At 41.5% G+C, this 14,862-nt stretch overlaps 1 protein-coding gene across 1 annotated transcript; it reads left to right on the top strand.

Moving 5' to 3' along the window:
- Positions 1 to 3,161: 3,161 nt before the first annotated feature.
- Positions 3,162 to 5,961, top strand: LOC129107605 (uncharacterized). The gene is made up of 5 exons (XM_054619109.1): positions 3,162 to 3,541; positions 3,823 to 4,034; positions 4,114 to 4,261; positions 4,705 to 4,814; positions 5,650 to 5,961. Exons 1-5 carry the CDS (start codon positions 3,331 to 3,333, stop codon positions 5,959 to 5,961), a joined length of 993 nt encoding a protein of 330 aa, XP_054475084.1. The 5' UTR covers positions 3,162 to 3,330.
- The last annotated feature ends 8,901 nt before the right edge of the window (positions 5,962 to 14,862 follow it).

Below are 14,862 nucleotides of genomic sequence, written 5' to 3'. Positions count from 1 at the left end.
GTCTCAATTAGATTCTACAGGTTAAGAAGGTGAAATCGCCTGGCGTGCCAAGCTGCGACCGAACCGGCTCGGCAGTGTAGAAAGACCTATAGGGTTCGAGTTAGGTGGGAGCCAGTGGGAGCTGAGCTCCCATAGAGAGGTCTGGCTCCCATGAAAGCAGTAAACTCAAATATCTGTGGGGGTCTAGGAAAATACAGCAGCATATTATTGTAATTACCAATAAAGCTATTTTCCCTTCCACATGCAGAGTTATATTGACGTTAAGTGGGATAATAGAACGCCGGTCATTATCGGGAAAATAAGCCCAGACAGGGCGAACCCGTTTCAGCACCATGTCAGTGGACAGGTACAATACGATTGTCGCATTCACCCAGTCAGTACATTCATCTCGTCATACACTGTACCATCAACTCAGTGCCATTGTATACATTAGATGCATTAAATTAAACTATCAATGAATTAAACATCACTCACCAGTATTAGACTGTGTTGGGGGAGATTAGCTTCACTCTGTGCCTTCCTCAGGTCTCTCCTCTTAAGCCAGCTCAGGTTGAATGCGTTGACCAAATTTTTACAGAGTCCTATTGCACGCGCTGTCCGATCTTTTGTCGCCGTCCAGACCATGGCACACAGCAAGGTGGAGGTTGTGGCCAAAGCAATTGAGCCAGGACCAGCCAAGATTCCTTATTGCAGCAACAATGTTAGCACCATTATCTGTAGTGATGCAGACTAGTTTGTGCTCATCCAGTCCCCAGTCTGCTAAAGCAGACTTCAGGTTTTCTCCAAGGATGTCAGCAGTATGATTATCTGGGACATATCTGGTCTCTAAACACTTGGAGTGCAGGGTCCAGTCAGCAGTTATGTAGTGTATGGTCAAGCTCAGATAGGGGGTCATGTTTGTACTTGACCACATATCTGTAGTGGCAGAGTAAAATTGGATGTCTTTCATCTCCTTTAGTATCTCGTCTTTTACACTGTTGTACAGTTGTGGAATTGCCGTTTGTGACACGTATGTTCTCCCAGGCAATTCGTACTGGCTGTCAAATGTTTGCAGCATTCGTCGAAATGCAGGCTTTTCCACGATACTAAAGGGCATCATCTCTCTAGCGATGAAGCGAACTACACAGTCAGTGAGCGCGCACCATTTTGCACTGTCCTGTTTGTACTTCGTTTGCCGACTAAACGCCGCAGTGATTGTGGACTGTCGGGAAGACGGAGGGTTCCCGGCTGTTTGTTTTTTCCCAAGCTGGGAAAACTGCATCGGGTGATTGTGTTTGAGGTGAAGACTCAGGTTGGTTGTATTGGCGCGTTTTGTTAATATGGTTTTCAAACAAATGCGACATGTCGGCTCGCTCAGGTTAGTTGGTTCGCCCCGGCCGTTGGGTTTGAAGCCGAAGTGCTCCCACACGGCAGCCGTCGCATTCGGCTTAGACACCAACGCCATATTTTTATTCCTCTAAATTCGCTTGCACTCCTTGTTCGCTTGCACTCCTTCTCCGTCCATGTCCTTCTCACGGGGCTCTCACTGCGCGTGTAACGCCAGGGCTCGCGCCTCCCACAGACCATGCAACAAGTGACTGAGGGGGTTTACTCCTTGTGCTCTGTGATTATGAGCCCAAGCCCGATTTCAACCCGACATTTGTTACTTAGGCCTACTCTGCTGAATATATCTATAAATATATATAATGTATAGAACGCCGGTCATTATCGGGAAAATTGCTTATCGCGGCCAGCAAAAAAATTTTTTGTACCCTTTACATTGGAATGCATGAATCTGGTGCACTTTGAGAGGAGAATATGCACTTAAATCCTATTCAAACAGTCCTGTGTATTACTGTAGATGGGATTATTGGTGTTGTAACTTTGCCTTTTGTGTCTTCATTTACAGATTTTTATATTTTTGTATAGTAATATTTAAACAAAAAATGCAAATATAATTTGCACAATTTATTTACAGATTTTTGCCTAATGCTTAAACACTAACTGTTTTTTACATAAGACACTTTGTTCAAAAATGAAATCTCCTGCAACAATGGGCAAAACACATATTTTTAAATTATAAACCTAACTAAAATTTGAAAAGAACACAGACTCACACACATGAAAAATAAAAAATAAAGCTAATTGAATACCAATCAGTGTGAGCCTTAGCACTACAAATAGACCTCAGGTGAGCTCAGCTCCTTTGTGAGACAGTGAGAGTCAGGGGAAGAGGACAAGAGAGCGACAGGAGGATGAGGACAAAGAAGACAACAGACGGAGAACTGTGAAGTTTTAGCTCATCCACAAAGGCTACATCCAGCCTGGGAGCATTTAATTCTCCTGGGCTTTTTAAAGAAGAGCTCCAGGGCTCTTCTGTAGGGGAATTTGGTGGTGGGGGGCCATTGATGCTGACTCTCAAACAAGTCGCCAGATGCTCTCCCTGTAGCCTGTTTCTCAGGTCAGTCTTCACCTACAATACAACAAATATCTCATCTAGCTGCGTTGGCGCGTTGACGCGTTGAACCACCACACAATGATCAAGCGTCAGGTTTGGCGCGTACTCGCGTTATCCAACGCGAGTAAACGCGTTGGATAACGCGGATAACACCAACCGACCACACCAACCACATGGTGCCCCTTTCACATCGCCGCAAGATCGGAGCCGGTGATCCCAAAAAGAGCGACAACACGCACACACACATAGGCCTACACACACACACACACACACACACACAATACTAGAGGAAAAACGGCACGGAGGTTGCGATTTATAGATACAATAAAATTATTGGGCTCAGAGGGTTTTTAACACTGGTGGTCATGAAGCGACACATTTTAGCAACTTACTTTCTCTCTCTCTCTCTCTCTCTCTCTGTCTCTCTCTCTGTCTGTCTGTCTCTTTTCCTTCTTTCTTCGATCTTCCGCTTCACTCGCTACTGCTAGAATGAATGTATTTTTCTTCTTTGATGTTGGTTACGTGACGATGTGCCGCGTGCTGCGCAATTGACGTTACGCGCTGTATATTTTCTAAAAGGAGCTACGTAAAAAAAAAAAAAAAAAAAATTAGGAGAAGGATTTTTATTGCAGCGGCGGAGAAAATTCAGCAGCGGCGGCGCGCCGCCGCTGTGTGAACGTGGGGGAAACACTGTTGCTTATCGCGACAGGCCTAGTCACCGCAATGGCTAAGAGACTAGTGGAGTATTATCCCATGCTACAGGATAAAGATGAACCCATCAAACATGTAAGTGATGGCAATTTTAGCCATATTATTTTCTTGAAAAGTTATTTTTTAAAAAGTTGTGTGATATTCAAAATGTTTTTTTCAATAAGTGACTTTTTTCACCACAGATGAGCATGTACAGTTATCTTCAGAAGAGAATTCTGAATGTGAAGTCCCCACAGAAGAGGAAGGGGCCCAGACCAGAGAGAAGCAGTTCAACCAAAAGACGTCACATTGACTTCTCTCCAAGTGACCAGGGAGAAGATTATGATGCAGACTCAAGTGGTGGATCAACAATTCTTTTGCCACCTAGGGGCAGTTCTGAAGACGACAGTTCAGGTGAGTGAAAATGTGTAATTTTGGCAATAATGATGGACACGAAGGCTAGGTAATACTATTATAGTTTTGTATATAATGATATATTACAGGTATTTAAACTTTACATTGAAGTTATGATTAGGCTTTGATGTATTGTGATGTGACAGTAGTTTTCACTTATTTGATTCCATTGTGTAAAAATTAAAGTATAACAATCAAAATGTTATGTTTGCTGGCTTAAACCTGTCGTATCATTCAGATGACATGTCCAATACCTGTTGCTGATTTGTATTTCCTTTTAGCGGACAAAGATAGTCCGGCAGCACAGGCCAGGCATTACAAGACTCTGCAGGAGATGTACAAAAAACCAAAACCCAACCAAGATGCTGTCTGCCAGATCCTTGACCTTGAGTTTCAATCAAGAAGAGCCTTCATTGACAGTGGCATTCTGAAAGAAGAGGACAGACCAGCAAAGATTTTCGAGGCATATCCATGTTTCAAAGAGCTTCATCATGTAAGATATGCACTTGTTGTTTTTGGCTTCTCCACAAAGCTAGCATTGTTGCAGTTTTTAACACTTATTTGCATTGCAGGTGATGGATGAGCTGCGGCGGATTCTGGCTAAGGACAACAGCAAGTTCATCAATGAAGTAAAGAAGAGATGGGCCGACTTCTGCTCCATGGTGCAGTTTTATGGTGTTTGGAGGAAAGTGTTGAAGCCACCCATGAGCCTGGGTGCAGGTAAGTCATTTTGCTGTCTTTAATACATGTAGCTGTTTCAACAGACACAATTAATAGAACTGTAGTCAATGCATAACACTGATTAAATGATAAAAGAATGACAGTGTTGTTCATTGCAAAGCATTTTTACCTCACCATAACCATGGGGCAGTGGTGGCCTAAAGGTTAGGATCAATCTGGGTGGGGATAGTGAAAAAACAGCACTTGTCCCTCCCTCATTACCACCTGAGCAACTGCTCAGTGGCTGGCAGTTAAGACTGTGGTTGTACTGGGCAGCTTCCAGGTGTGAGTGTGTAACTGTGTGAATGTGATCAGGGCGTTCCTGCAAAAGAGAGCCTCACTCTCAGTAAACCTACCCTGAATAAATAAAGGTTAAATAAAAAAAAACCTCATCAGATGCTGGCTAACTTTGAACTAAAACTTGTTTATTTATTCTGTTCTAGTGGAATCCAACATTGCCTTGTTCAGGGCACTACCCACACTCTTCCCCTCACCGTCTGCGCCACCTAAGAAGATGGGACAGGCCAGTGAGGCATTGCTTCATGTCCTTCAGGTGAGTTTGTTCATATTTTGTTAAGAATTAATTGTCATTAATCATTAATTTCCCAAGTGTTTAGTGGCACACACTCTTTAAACAGTGACTGAGGCACAAGTTATTTTCATGATTTCTTAACCTGGCATGTCTTGACCCATGGTCCTATCTTTAGAGCTCCGTTTTCATATACCACATGTCAGTATGGTTGTGTTCATAGATATATACAGCTCTGGAAAAAAATAAGAGACCACTCTCACAAATGTTTCTTAAATCAGCATCTCTACATCTATGGCAGCCAGTCCATTCCAGTGTTTGTTCAATTCCAACACAAGCCTCCTCATTCTACTTATACTGATCAGGTGATCACCTGAACCAAATCTTATTTTATGAGGATTACAAAAAGATTACAAAAAACACTGCTGTGATTAAAGATTGAGATTATCCCACCAATAATGATTTCTAAACTCTTCCTTAGTTAAAATATAAGTGTTGTGTTGTTTAAAAATGAATATGAACATGGTTTTTTTTACATTATTCGAGGTCTGAATACACTGCATCTTTGTTTGTTATTTTGACCAGTTTTCATTTTCTGCAAATAAATGCAATAAATGGCAATATTTTAATTTCAAATATGAGAGAAATGTCAGCACTTTATAGAATGAAACAAAAATGTTAATTTTACTCAAACGCATACCTATAAATAGTAAAACCAGCAAAACCTATCTCTTAATTTTTTCCAGAGCTGTAGATGTACATAATGGTGTTTAAAAAAATCTCAGTTCACTTGCCCAAGCAGTTTTTCACTTTTTTAGTATACCATAAAGAAACTTCTGTTTTTTGTTTTCTTCTTCAGCCAACAGAAGAGCCAGCCATCTACCTCCAGAAGAGAACCCTCTTCAGCCCTGTTTTGGTCTTTGATGGGTCCCGCTGTCTTCTGGCAATTGGAAACACTCCTGTCACTACATTTGCCAAAGAAGAACTTGGTGAAGGGTTGCTGTATCTGATGGGTTATTACTATACCCTGCATCTCACCTATCCTAAGTGTGTGGCGACCATTCTCTCTGTCATTCAGACAGAGGTCTTACAGGACAGTATCCACGACCGAGACACCACAGGCTCGTACAAAAGAGTCATGGCAGAGTGGAATGCTTTCATTAAGAAATAGAGCTATTCAGGCTGTTCAGCCATGTTCTGTCTTATGAGATTGAGATATTTCATTGTTATCAAAGATAATGAGGTCATAGCCTCTTACCTCTGGGTTTCAGAGGTTAATTTTGCAAATATTATGTTATGATTGTAAATATTGTAAGGAATCTGCAAACACTTCAAATAAATGCTGTTAACAATATTCTCTGTGTATGATTTTAAATGTATTGATTTAAGATAAAAGCTAATCATAACTCTTGAATTAAGAAGAATCAGCTTGTTAAGTTGCTCTGGATTTATGTTTTTTTCACTCAATTTGAGAAAGAAACAAAAGGTGAAATAAGAATTGAAAAGCTAGTTTTGAGATTATTTGACTTGCATACAGTACTTGGAATGAGTGTTTCACCACTTATTTTAAGATATTTCTCACTTGCCTAATATGTATTTATTTTTTCTTATTTTAAGAAATCTTACCAAGTGTGATTATCTTACTGCACTGGCAGATTATTTCACTTAATTTTAGCTTATATCTGCTCAAACCAAGTATTTATTTCTTATATTAAGCCTATTAATTTTTGCAGTGCCCTTAGCCCTCAGGATTGCGATCATACTGGTCATGGTGTTTCGGATGAGCCGACATCTGAGGTCCTTCGACATTTGGCAGTTGCTCTCTTCACCGGTCTTCGCCAACTCAAAATATTGTTTTCGGACTTGCTCTAGTTCGGTGTCAGTGTGCAAAACATATTCTGGGAAGGATAACTTCACAACCTTTTCAGGTGTTGTGTGCTTTGCAGGACATCTTTTCACTGGAGTGGATGTCTGAGGTAGGGGTGACCCATTAATAGAAGTAGAACTGCACGTTGATTTTGAGTCTTCTCTGCCAGTTTCCTGTAAAATAAAAGATAATTAAGTATTTGTAAAAGCAACTTTTCATTTATACTGTCTTAACACAAATTGTGATGCAGCATTGACAACTCCACTAAGGATATAACAATAATCATAAATAGTTTGTGTTACTATTCTCCTTTTAGTGATAATAAAGGTAGGTTTGGTGATTACCTTATGGTGTTACATATAAATAATTAATAAAAACAAGCAGAAAAGGAATAAACTTACTTAATCAACAAAAAATGTAAATAAACATGATATAGCAATTGAACACACCTATAGGCTAACATAACTGTTCCAAAACCACATAGTTAGCTAATGCTGTGTCATTGAGAAACTGACCTCTTCTGAAACACCATGACAGATTCGCCAGACCGCTTTTCGTCGCAAGAAGTTCTCTGGGCCTGGGAAAAGGTCCCGCAGGTCTTCACGAGACAGAGTGCTGACCATTTCTTCACTTATGTTTGCAGCTGTGACATAATGTAAGACACACATTGCAAGATTAATTAGTGCCATAGAACAGCCAAACTGTATGAAACAGCTGGCTAGCGCCAACTAGCTAGTGCATTAACAACAGATAAAGAAATTACATACCTCAGTGAACTATGCATCACGTCAGAGTGGTAAATTAAACATTGTAATCGGTTGTGATTCTCTTAATTCTGAAGCGATTTTAATTCAAATATACAGAATGTATATAGCAATCTACATTTTGTAGAAACTCATAAAAGCATAAATTCTAAATAATTTACATTTTAAGTTTAAGTGGCTATTCAGAAGGTTAATGTTTTGGTATATGTAGTGCCCCCTAGCTGTCCTAGCTATGTTATTGGAGTGAGCTGCCCGAATTCTTAAACTGTTTCTGGATGTAATTAAAGATAGGCTAAAGTAATTATGCTACACTATTATTTAAGCAGGTTATGACTACTGTTTAATAGCCCAATACAAGTCACAGCTAATAAATGTATATCTCTATACAACTCTATTTAGGTTAATTATACACCATTTACCTAATACTATTTTTATAAAGATAGACACTGGTTAACTATACACCATTTACCCAAGCAGTAATCTACTGAAATGACACTACACAAGGGAATAACTTTTAACCATTTACTTTAAACTATATTATTCAAAGAGTATAAATGTACAGGTACACAAAAATATAAACCACAAACAACAAATTCGATATGGACTGCGTCCAGTCACTTCCCTCAGTTCAATACCTTCGGAGCTATGCGTAGCTTAGCCTAGCCTCCCCTCAATTGACAAACCCATTCAACCCCAAGCGTAGCTTAGCCTTCCCTCAAACACATTCAAACCCATGCGTAGCTTAGCCTTCCCTCAAACACATTCAAACCCATGCGTAGCTTAGCATAGCTTAGCAACCGATTACCGTAAAACCTCAATATACTCGTTGAACTACTATTTCTAAGCCGGCATGTAAATTACCTCATATATACACAAATAAACCAAATTGTGGGTACCCAACCAGTTTTCCAGTGCACTGAGCAGGCCTGTGTTGAGGCTAGAGAGTGTTGGAGCCTTAAACAAACGGCTACTTCGCTGACGGACTGACGGTTGAAATGAATGGCCGGGCTGGCAACTCTCTCGAACAGTCTAATTTCTCCTTCCCCAGCGCAAAGCTAACTTCAGTGCTGAACTAGCTTTAGATGGATCTCACTCGGCTGCTACAGAACTCTTTATGAGTCATACAGGACAGGCAAACACAATGTAAAACTATCACTGTCACAAGGTTGATGCTACGAGTCACTATCCGTTTCTCACATTAGTTTGAGCATTTGTTTCTCTTAACTTTTTAAAACTCTAACTCTCACTCAGGACACACCGTGCTCACTCTCAGTCTCCCTCTCTCGCTCTTCCTCCCCCTCTCCAACCGTCGTTAACCTTTTAACTATACATAAGTAGCTTTTAGTTATTAAAACTGAGTTTTATAATGATATCTCTATGACGATTCAACCATATGCAATATCAAACCTCTGCATAGTTTTAAGCATTTTAAATCCTATTTATGAATCAAGGAACTTTTGATATCTATTGCAAGTCTCAATACACATTATATCTGTTTAACCTTAGCTGATCTTAACCTCTCTGATGAAGCAGATAAATTGCCAAGTAGATTTTCACTTATAAGGGATTTGTCTTGGTGTTACTGCTCCATAGTAAATTGCCCTATATAACCCTTACAATTACCACGGTAAAAATGTATATTTGACCACATTACCTCTTAAAGTCGACACCGTGGCGGCATCAAGTTCGTCCATGCTGTTAGCGGGTGTAGCTAGCAAGTTAGCTTTATCATACGTGCTCGGCTGCAACAGTGTACACAACAAATACACGTTGAAACATGGATAATATTTAAAATGTATGTGACTAAAAAACATGAGATATTCGATACAACTTAATCTGCAATGAAATACGAATTCAAATCGTCTCGGACTAGGTGGCTTTATTACGCACCTGTAACGTTCCCTCCAGTGAGCCAGCCGTGCGTGTGTTCGGTACTGCGCATGTCCAACTTTCAACAGATACCGGTAATTTCTCCCGGGCTGGATATAACGTGTTGTCTTGCTGCACTCGCTTTAACGTTAGGAATCTTGCTCCTCCAAGATGATCTGGCGTTGTTTTTCGTCACCCTCTTAAAGTAATGGCCTAAGTCACCTTTTTGCCAAAATGATTTTCTTGCCTAAATCAGCTCTTTGTGATGCTAGCCACCTCTGGTAAAATCCCCAACATCCTCAGTTGAACAGATCATGTGATCCTACCCGTTTAGTGTAATGGCCTATGTCAAGAGTGTGAATTAGGCCAATTTATTTTGCCTAAGTCACTAGACAAGAGTGACTTAGGCAATTTTATGAGCGTTTCAAGATGGCGGCCACTTCCAAAAAAAAGAAAGTCTACCAAGCTAGTGAAGTTATTGCCATGATGCAGGACTCGTTCCATACTGGTAAGTGATAAGGTTTACTATAATAAAGGCTAGGCTATGAATGTTGCATGGTTATTAAGTCTTTTTAGTTAGCATTTGAGTCAGCATTTTAGTAAACAGTAGGCCTAAGTTTAAAAAAAAAAAAAAAAAAAAAACGAGTTTACTTTAATGCTAAGTTGATGCTTATAAAGCATTAATTAAACATTGATTAATGCTTATTAAGCATTAAATAACCATTAATTAATGCACCCTTATTGTAAAGTGTTACCTAAAATATAATACAAAACCACACACCATCTCCTCTTTGGTAGGAGATGAACTTGATTCTTCTGACACTGATCAGGCCCCATCCAATGAATATGAAAATGAGACCGTCGTTGAGATGGAGGAAAATGCACCAGGCCAAGACTCCTTTTCAGACTCCTTTTCCCTTTTCACTCCCATTGATGATGCTGAAGATGTCGAGCAGACACGTCCACATCTTGAAGAAGACTCATCTGCTGATGATGATATTGGCGATCCAGACTATAAACCATCCTGTAATGAGTCCTCTGCCCCTGAAAATGAAAACAGCCTAAACAATACTGTCCAAAGGAAACGAAATAAACGCCTCAGTCCAGGAACATGGAAGCAAAATGAATCCAAGGAGAAACGTCTCAAAGGAATGCCATACAACCTCAAAGGTGGCAAAGAACGAAGTGCAAAGGCTATGGGTCCTCCCTGTAACTCGAAGTTCTGTCAAAAAATCCCAACTCGAGGCTGCCAATCCATTACAGAAGAGCAGCGGCAGTGGATATTTCAGAAAGTTTGGTCAATGAACACCTGGAAAGAACGTCAGTTATACATCACTGCTTTGGTCACAAAGGTTGACATAAAGCAAAGGAAAGTTGCTGAGGGATCCCGACGCAGTATATCATTTTCCTACCAACTGAAACTTCAGGATGGAAGCAGTTGTAAGGTGTGCAAGTCACTCTTTTGCTCTACAATTGGTGTCCCTGAAAGAACCATTACACACTGGCTGAACGAAGACACCATCGACCACGACGATCAAGCAGCAGCCCCGCCATCTAAATACGGACCTAAGAGTGGTAAGCATGCAAAGCTGGAAACTTGTGTCACAGATTTCCTTAAGGACTGGTTGAAGGACCTGCCCACTGTTGATTCACACTACTGCAGAAGCACAGCAACCTACAAAAACAAGAGGTTCCTTCACCCAGGCACAACCATCTCCCAACTACATAGGGAATATGAACAGGCGGCTGCAACTGTTGAAGTGAGGGCAGTTGGGATACGACATTTCACAGATGTGTTCCATGAAGAAAACTATTCCGTATTCATCCCGCGAAAAGATCAGTGTGATGTTTGTGTTTCATTCAAGCATGGGAATATCAGTAAGGTTGAGTATGATGCACATGTTGCCAAGAAAGATGAAGCGAGGCAAGAGAAATCCCGCGACAAGGATTCTGCAAACAATGAGAAGTCCGTTTGGACAATGGACTTGCAAGCCGTGCTGCTGTCTCCAAGAACCCAAGCCAGCAGCATGTATTACAAAACGAAACTGCAGATCCATAACTTTACCCTCTTCAACTTGGAATCAAAGGAAGGCTACTGCTATACTTGGGACGAATCAGAGGGTGGCCTGAAAAGCGAGGTTTTCGCACATCTACAATCGCCATTTTGAAGGTGTGATCAAAGACCATCCAGAAATCAAGGAGATAATAGTGTGGAGTGATGGCTGTGGTTATCAGAACAGAAATGCAACTGTGGCAAATGCATACTCTGAGCTTGCCAGGAAACACGGGGTACTAATAACACAGAAGTACCTTGTTGCAGGGCACACACAAATGGAGTGTGACAGCATGCATAGTACCATTGAACGCAAAATGGTTGTGGATATCTTCACCCACAGAGACTATGTAATCATACTCCAGACTGCAAGAATCAGACCATCACCCTACCATGTGAAGGTGCTCAAGCATGATGAATTCCTGAGTATGAATGATTCTTACTTCTTGAGCATCAGACCAGGCAAGAAAGCTGGAGATCCGACTGTGCATGATTTGCGGGCTCTTCAGTTTAGCAGCGATGGCAAGGTCCATTTCAAGCTATCCTTTTCAGAGAACACTGCATGGGAAGCACTGCCACAGAGGATACAGGTGCCAAAAGAGCCGATGGCATGGATAAGAGTATTTCCATGTGCTCTGCCAATCAAGGAGAGAAAATTCCAGGACCTTCAGTCAATGAAACATGTCATGCCGATCGAGTGTCATCCCTTCTTCGACAACTTGCCTCATCAATAGGCATCAGTCAAAATAAGTGAGAATAACCCAGCTCAGATAAGCTGGAGGGAGAAGTGAGGAGATGCACATGCCTCCTCAGCGTTTTGTTAAGTTATTAACGTTAAGGCTTAGGCCTACCCTTCCTCATGGTCTGTTACAGTAGTGGGAAAAAAAAGAAATGCACTGTTTTGCCTCACTTATTCCAGAATTAATTCGGCCCAAGTCAGGTTCAAAATTTAGTAAATCACAAAGGCATGTTCATAAATTGGCCTAAGTCATCTTATCCTCTTATGTTACACAATTGACTGACATCATTATTTGTATATCAATAGTAATCTATTGTCATAACCTTTGTGTTTGAAATGATTCATAAATATCATATACTCTATATATGGTTCAGTTTTTTCTGTTTTCTGAACAACTTGAAAATATGACTTAGGCCATTACTTTAAGAGGGTGACGCTACATTTTTGTGGCATTGACTCTGAAAAAACTTTTGAGTCACATCAACTCTTTACACAGTCGCAGCCCCGACTTTCGCGTGGTTTGTGGCATTGATGGCTGTCCTAGTGAGTATAGAGTGTATAACTCTTATTACTATCACATAAAGCGTACACACGCGCGTCATCTTCTCCAAGTGGACGGGGCCGAGGAGGAAGGATCAGCGTGCCATGCCTTGTCAGGAACATGTGAGAGCAACCAAACTAGCTAGCAGTGTGGCTGAGGTCTGTCCAACCCAACAACATTCATCAGAGACTGAAGCGGGTTCAAGCATTGTCGCTCCAACGGTATGTCTTTATTTATGGTTTTTAGCTAGGCTAATATTACATTTTGTGGTGGTGATCGCAATGCCAACATTTTACCTGTTTTAATAGAGACGTTAATCTGTTTCAGTGTGGATTTCAAGAAGGTGGAGAAGGTCGTGTCAACGTTGATTTGTCCAAATATGCAACTGCATTTCTTCTTCAAGCCAGAGAAACCCATCGACTTACACAGGTAATTTTTAGTTTAATGTATTCCGTTGTTTTCTAGCAAGCTTAATAACAATAAGCTTATGTCATTAGAACAGTAGTCATAGACTCCTGGAATGCTCTGTCTAAAAGGGCTTGTTTCAGACAGAGGATGAGGGACTGCATAAAGGACCACCATAAGATAAATAAGGATACTTTGGAATTGTGAATCTCTAGTAGACTCTCAGAATACAATTAGAGCTGGAAATGAGCATAAATGATTCTATTTATAACATCAATTCCAACTACAGCCTTGTTCACACTTCTCTCATTTGTTTGTTTATTTGCATTTTTTTTTTCTCCAGAGAGCTGTTAACCAGATGGTGTCCGGAGTCCAGCAATACCAGGCAGCATTACTGGAGCACCTAAAACATCAAATGAGTAACATGATTGAGACACATTCTGGGGACCTTGGTCAACTGAAGAATGATGTAATGGGAGTATTTGACAAGTTAAATGATGAAAATGGCGCTGCTCTGCTGGCGACATGCTAGGCAAGGGCTCTTGCTGCAACTCGTTTGTTTGTTCGTCTACTCGTTTGTCGTGGCGTCCTTTAAGTCCGTGTTCTATGTCTTCCATGTGTGGACTAAGTGTGCAAACTCGTTGGACATAATTGGTGCTGTGAACTGTGTGCTACGTGTGGGCAAACTAAACTGGAGAAGATCAGAGCTTGTGTTGGCATGGCTAATCCTGTCGGGCCAAGTCGTCCGGTGTTTAGCAGACGGGTCCATCAACAGCGGCCTGCAAAACTACAGCTGGGCAGAGCTGCTAGCACTGCGGGACAGTGGAGTACTACCGTCACCTGCACTGCTGCAGGAGGTTCCGGGAGAGCTACAACGCCTTGGACCGGGCCACCCGCGGGGCAGCAAGGCCAGGAAACGGGGTAAAAGAGGCGGCGTTAGACATCGCATCAGGGGAGCCACCAAGCTACCACTACCTCCTATGCTTCTCTGCAACCCCCGCTCGCTGAAAAACAAGCTGGATGATCTGCGTCAACAGGTGGGAGCCTGCTACGAGTATCGTGAGTCGGGTTTAATGGCCTTTACGGAAACATGGTTTAACGAAGATGTGACGGACAGCTACATTCAAATTGAAGGTTTTTCCCACATACGCCTAGACAGAGACACTAACTCGGGGAAGACACGGGGAGGCGGGGTGTGTGTGTACATCAAGGACAGTTGGTGTCGTAACTTTGCGGTGAGAGACAAAATTTGCAACCCTGATCTGGAGCTGCTGTGTGTTACCCTGCGGCCATATTATCTCCCGAGGGAATTTACTAACATTTTTGTGTGTGTTGTGTACATCCCGCCAAGCGGCAACGCTGGCAGAGCAGCTAATGCAATCACGGACTGTGTGCACCGCCATCTACAAGCTAAACCGGACGCCCCCATGTTTATACTGGGAGATTTTAACCACTGCAGCCTTAACAAATCATTACCTGGCTTTCACCAATATGTTAAGTGTAGCACCAGAAACAACAACATTCTTGATAAATGCTATGGCAATATCAAAGACGCCTACACAGCCAGAGCTAGACCCCCCCTGAGTAACTCTGACCACAATGCCATTCAGCTGCTCCCTACATATAGGTCAGTCTTTAAGTCCAGCAAACCAGTGACTCAGTCAGTGAAGGTATGGTCCACTGACAAAGTGGAGGAGCTGAAGGGATGTTTTCTCTGTACGGACTGGGATCTCTTTTTCAGGGATACAGACATTGACAATATCACGGAGCTTATCACTGCCTACATATGTTTTTGTATAGATTCTGTCATACCCCAGAAAATTGTTAAACGATA

Source organism: Anoplopoma fimbria, chromosome 18 (genome assembly GCF_027596085.1).
Source record: "Anoplopoma fimbria isolate UVic2021 breed Golden Eagle Sablefish chromosome 18, Afim_UVic_2022, whole genome shotgun sequence".
NCBI classification, from domain to species: Eukaryota; Metazoa; Chordata; class Actinopteri; order Perciformes; family Anoplopomatidae; genus Anoplopoma; species Anoplopoma fimbria.
The sequence above is the reverse complement of the archived record's forward strand: the minus strand, read 5'-3'. Positions and strand labels throughout refer to the sequence as shown.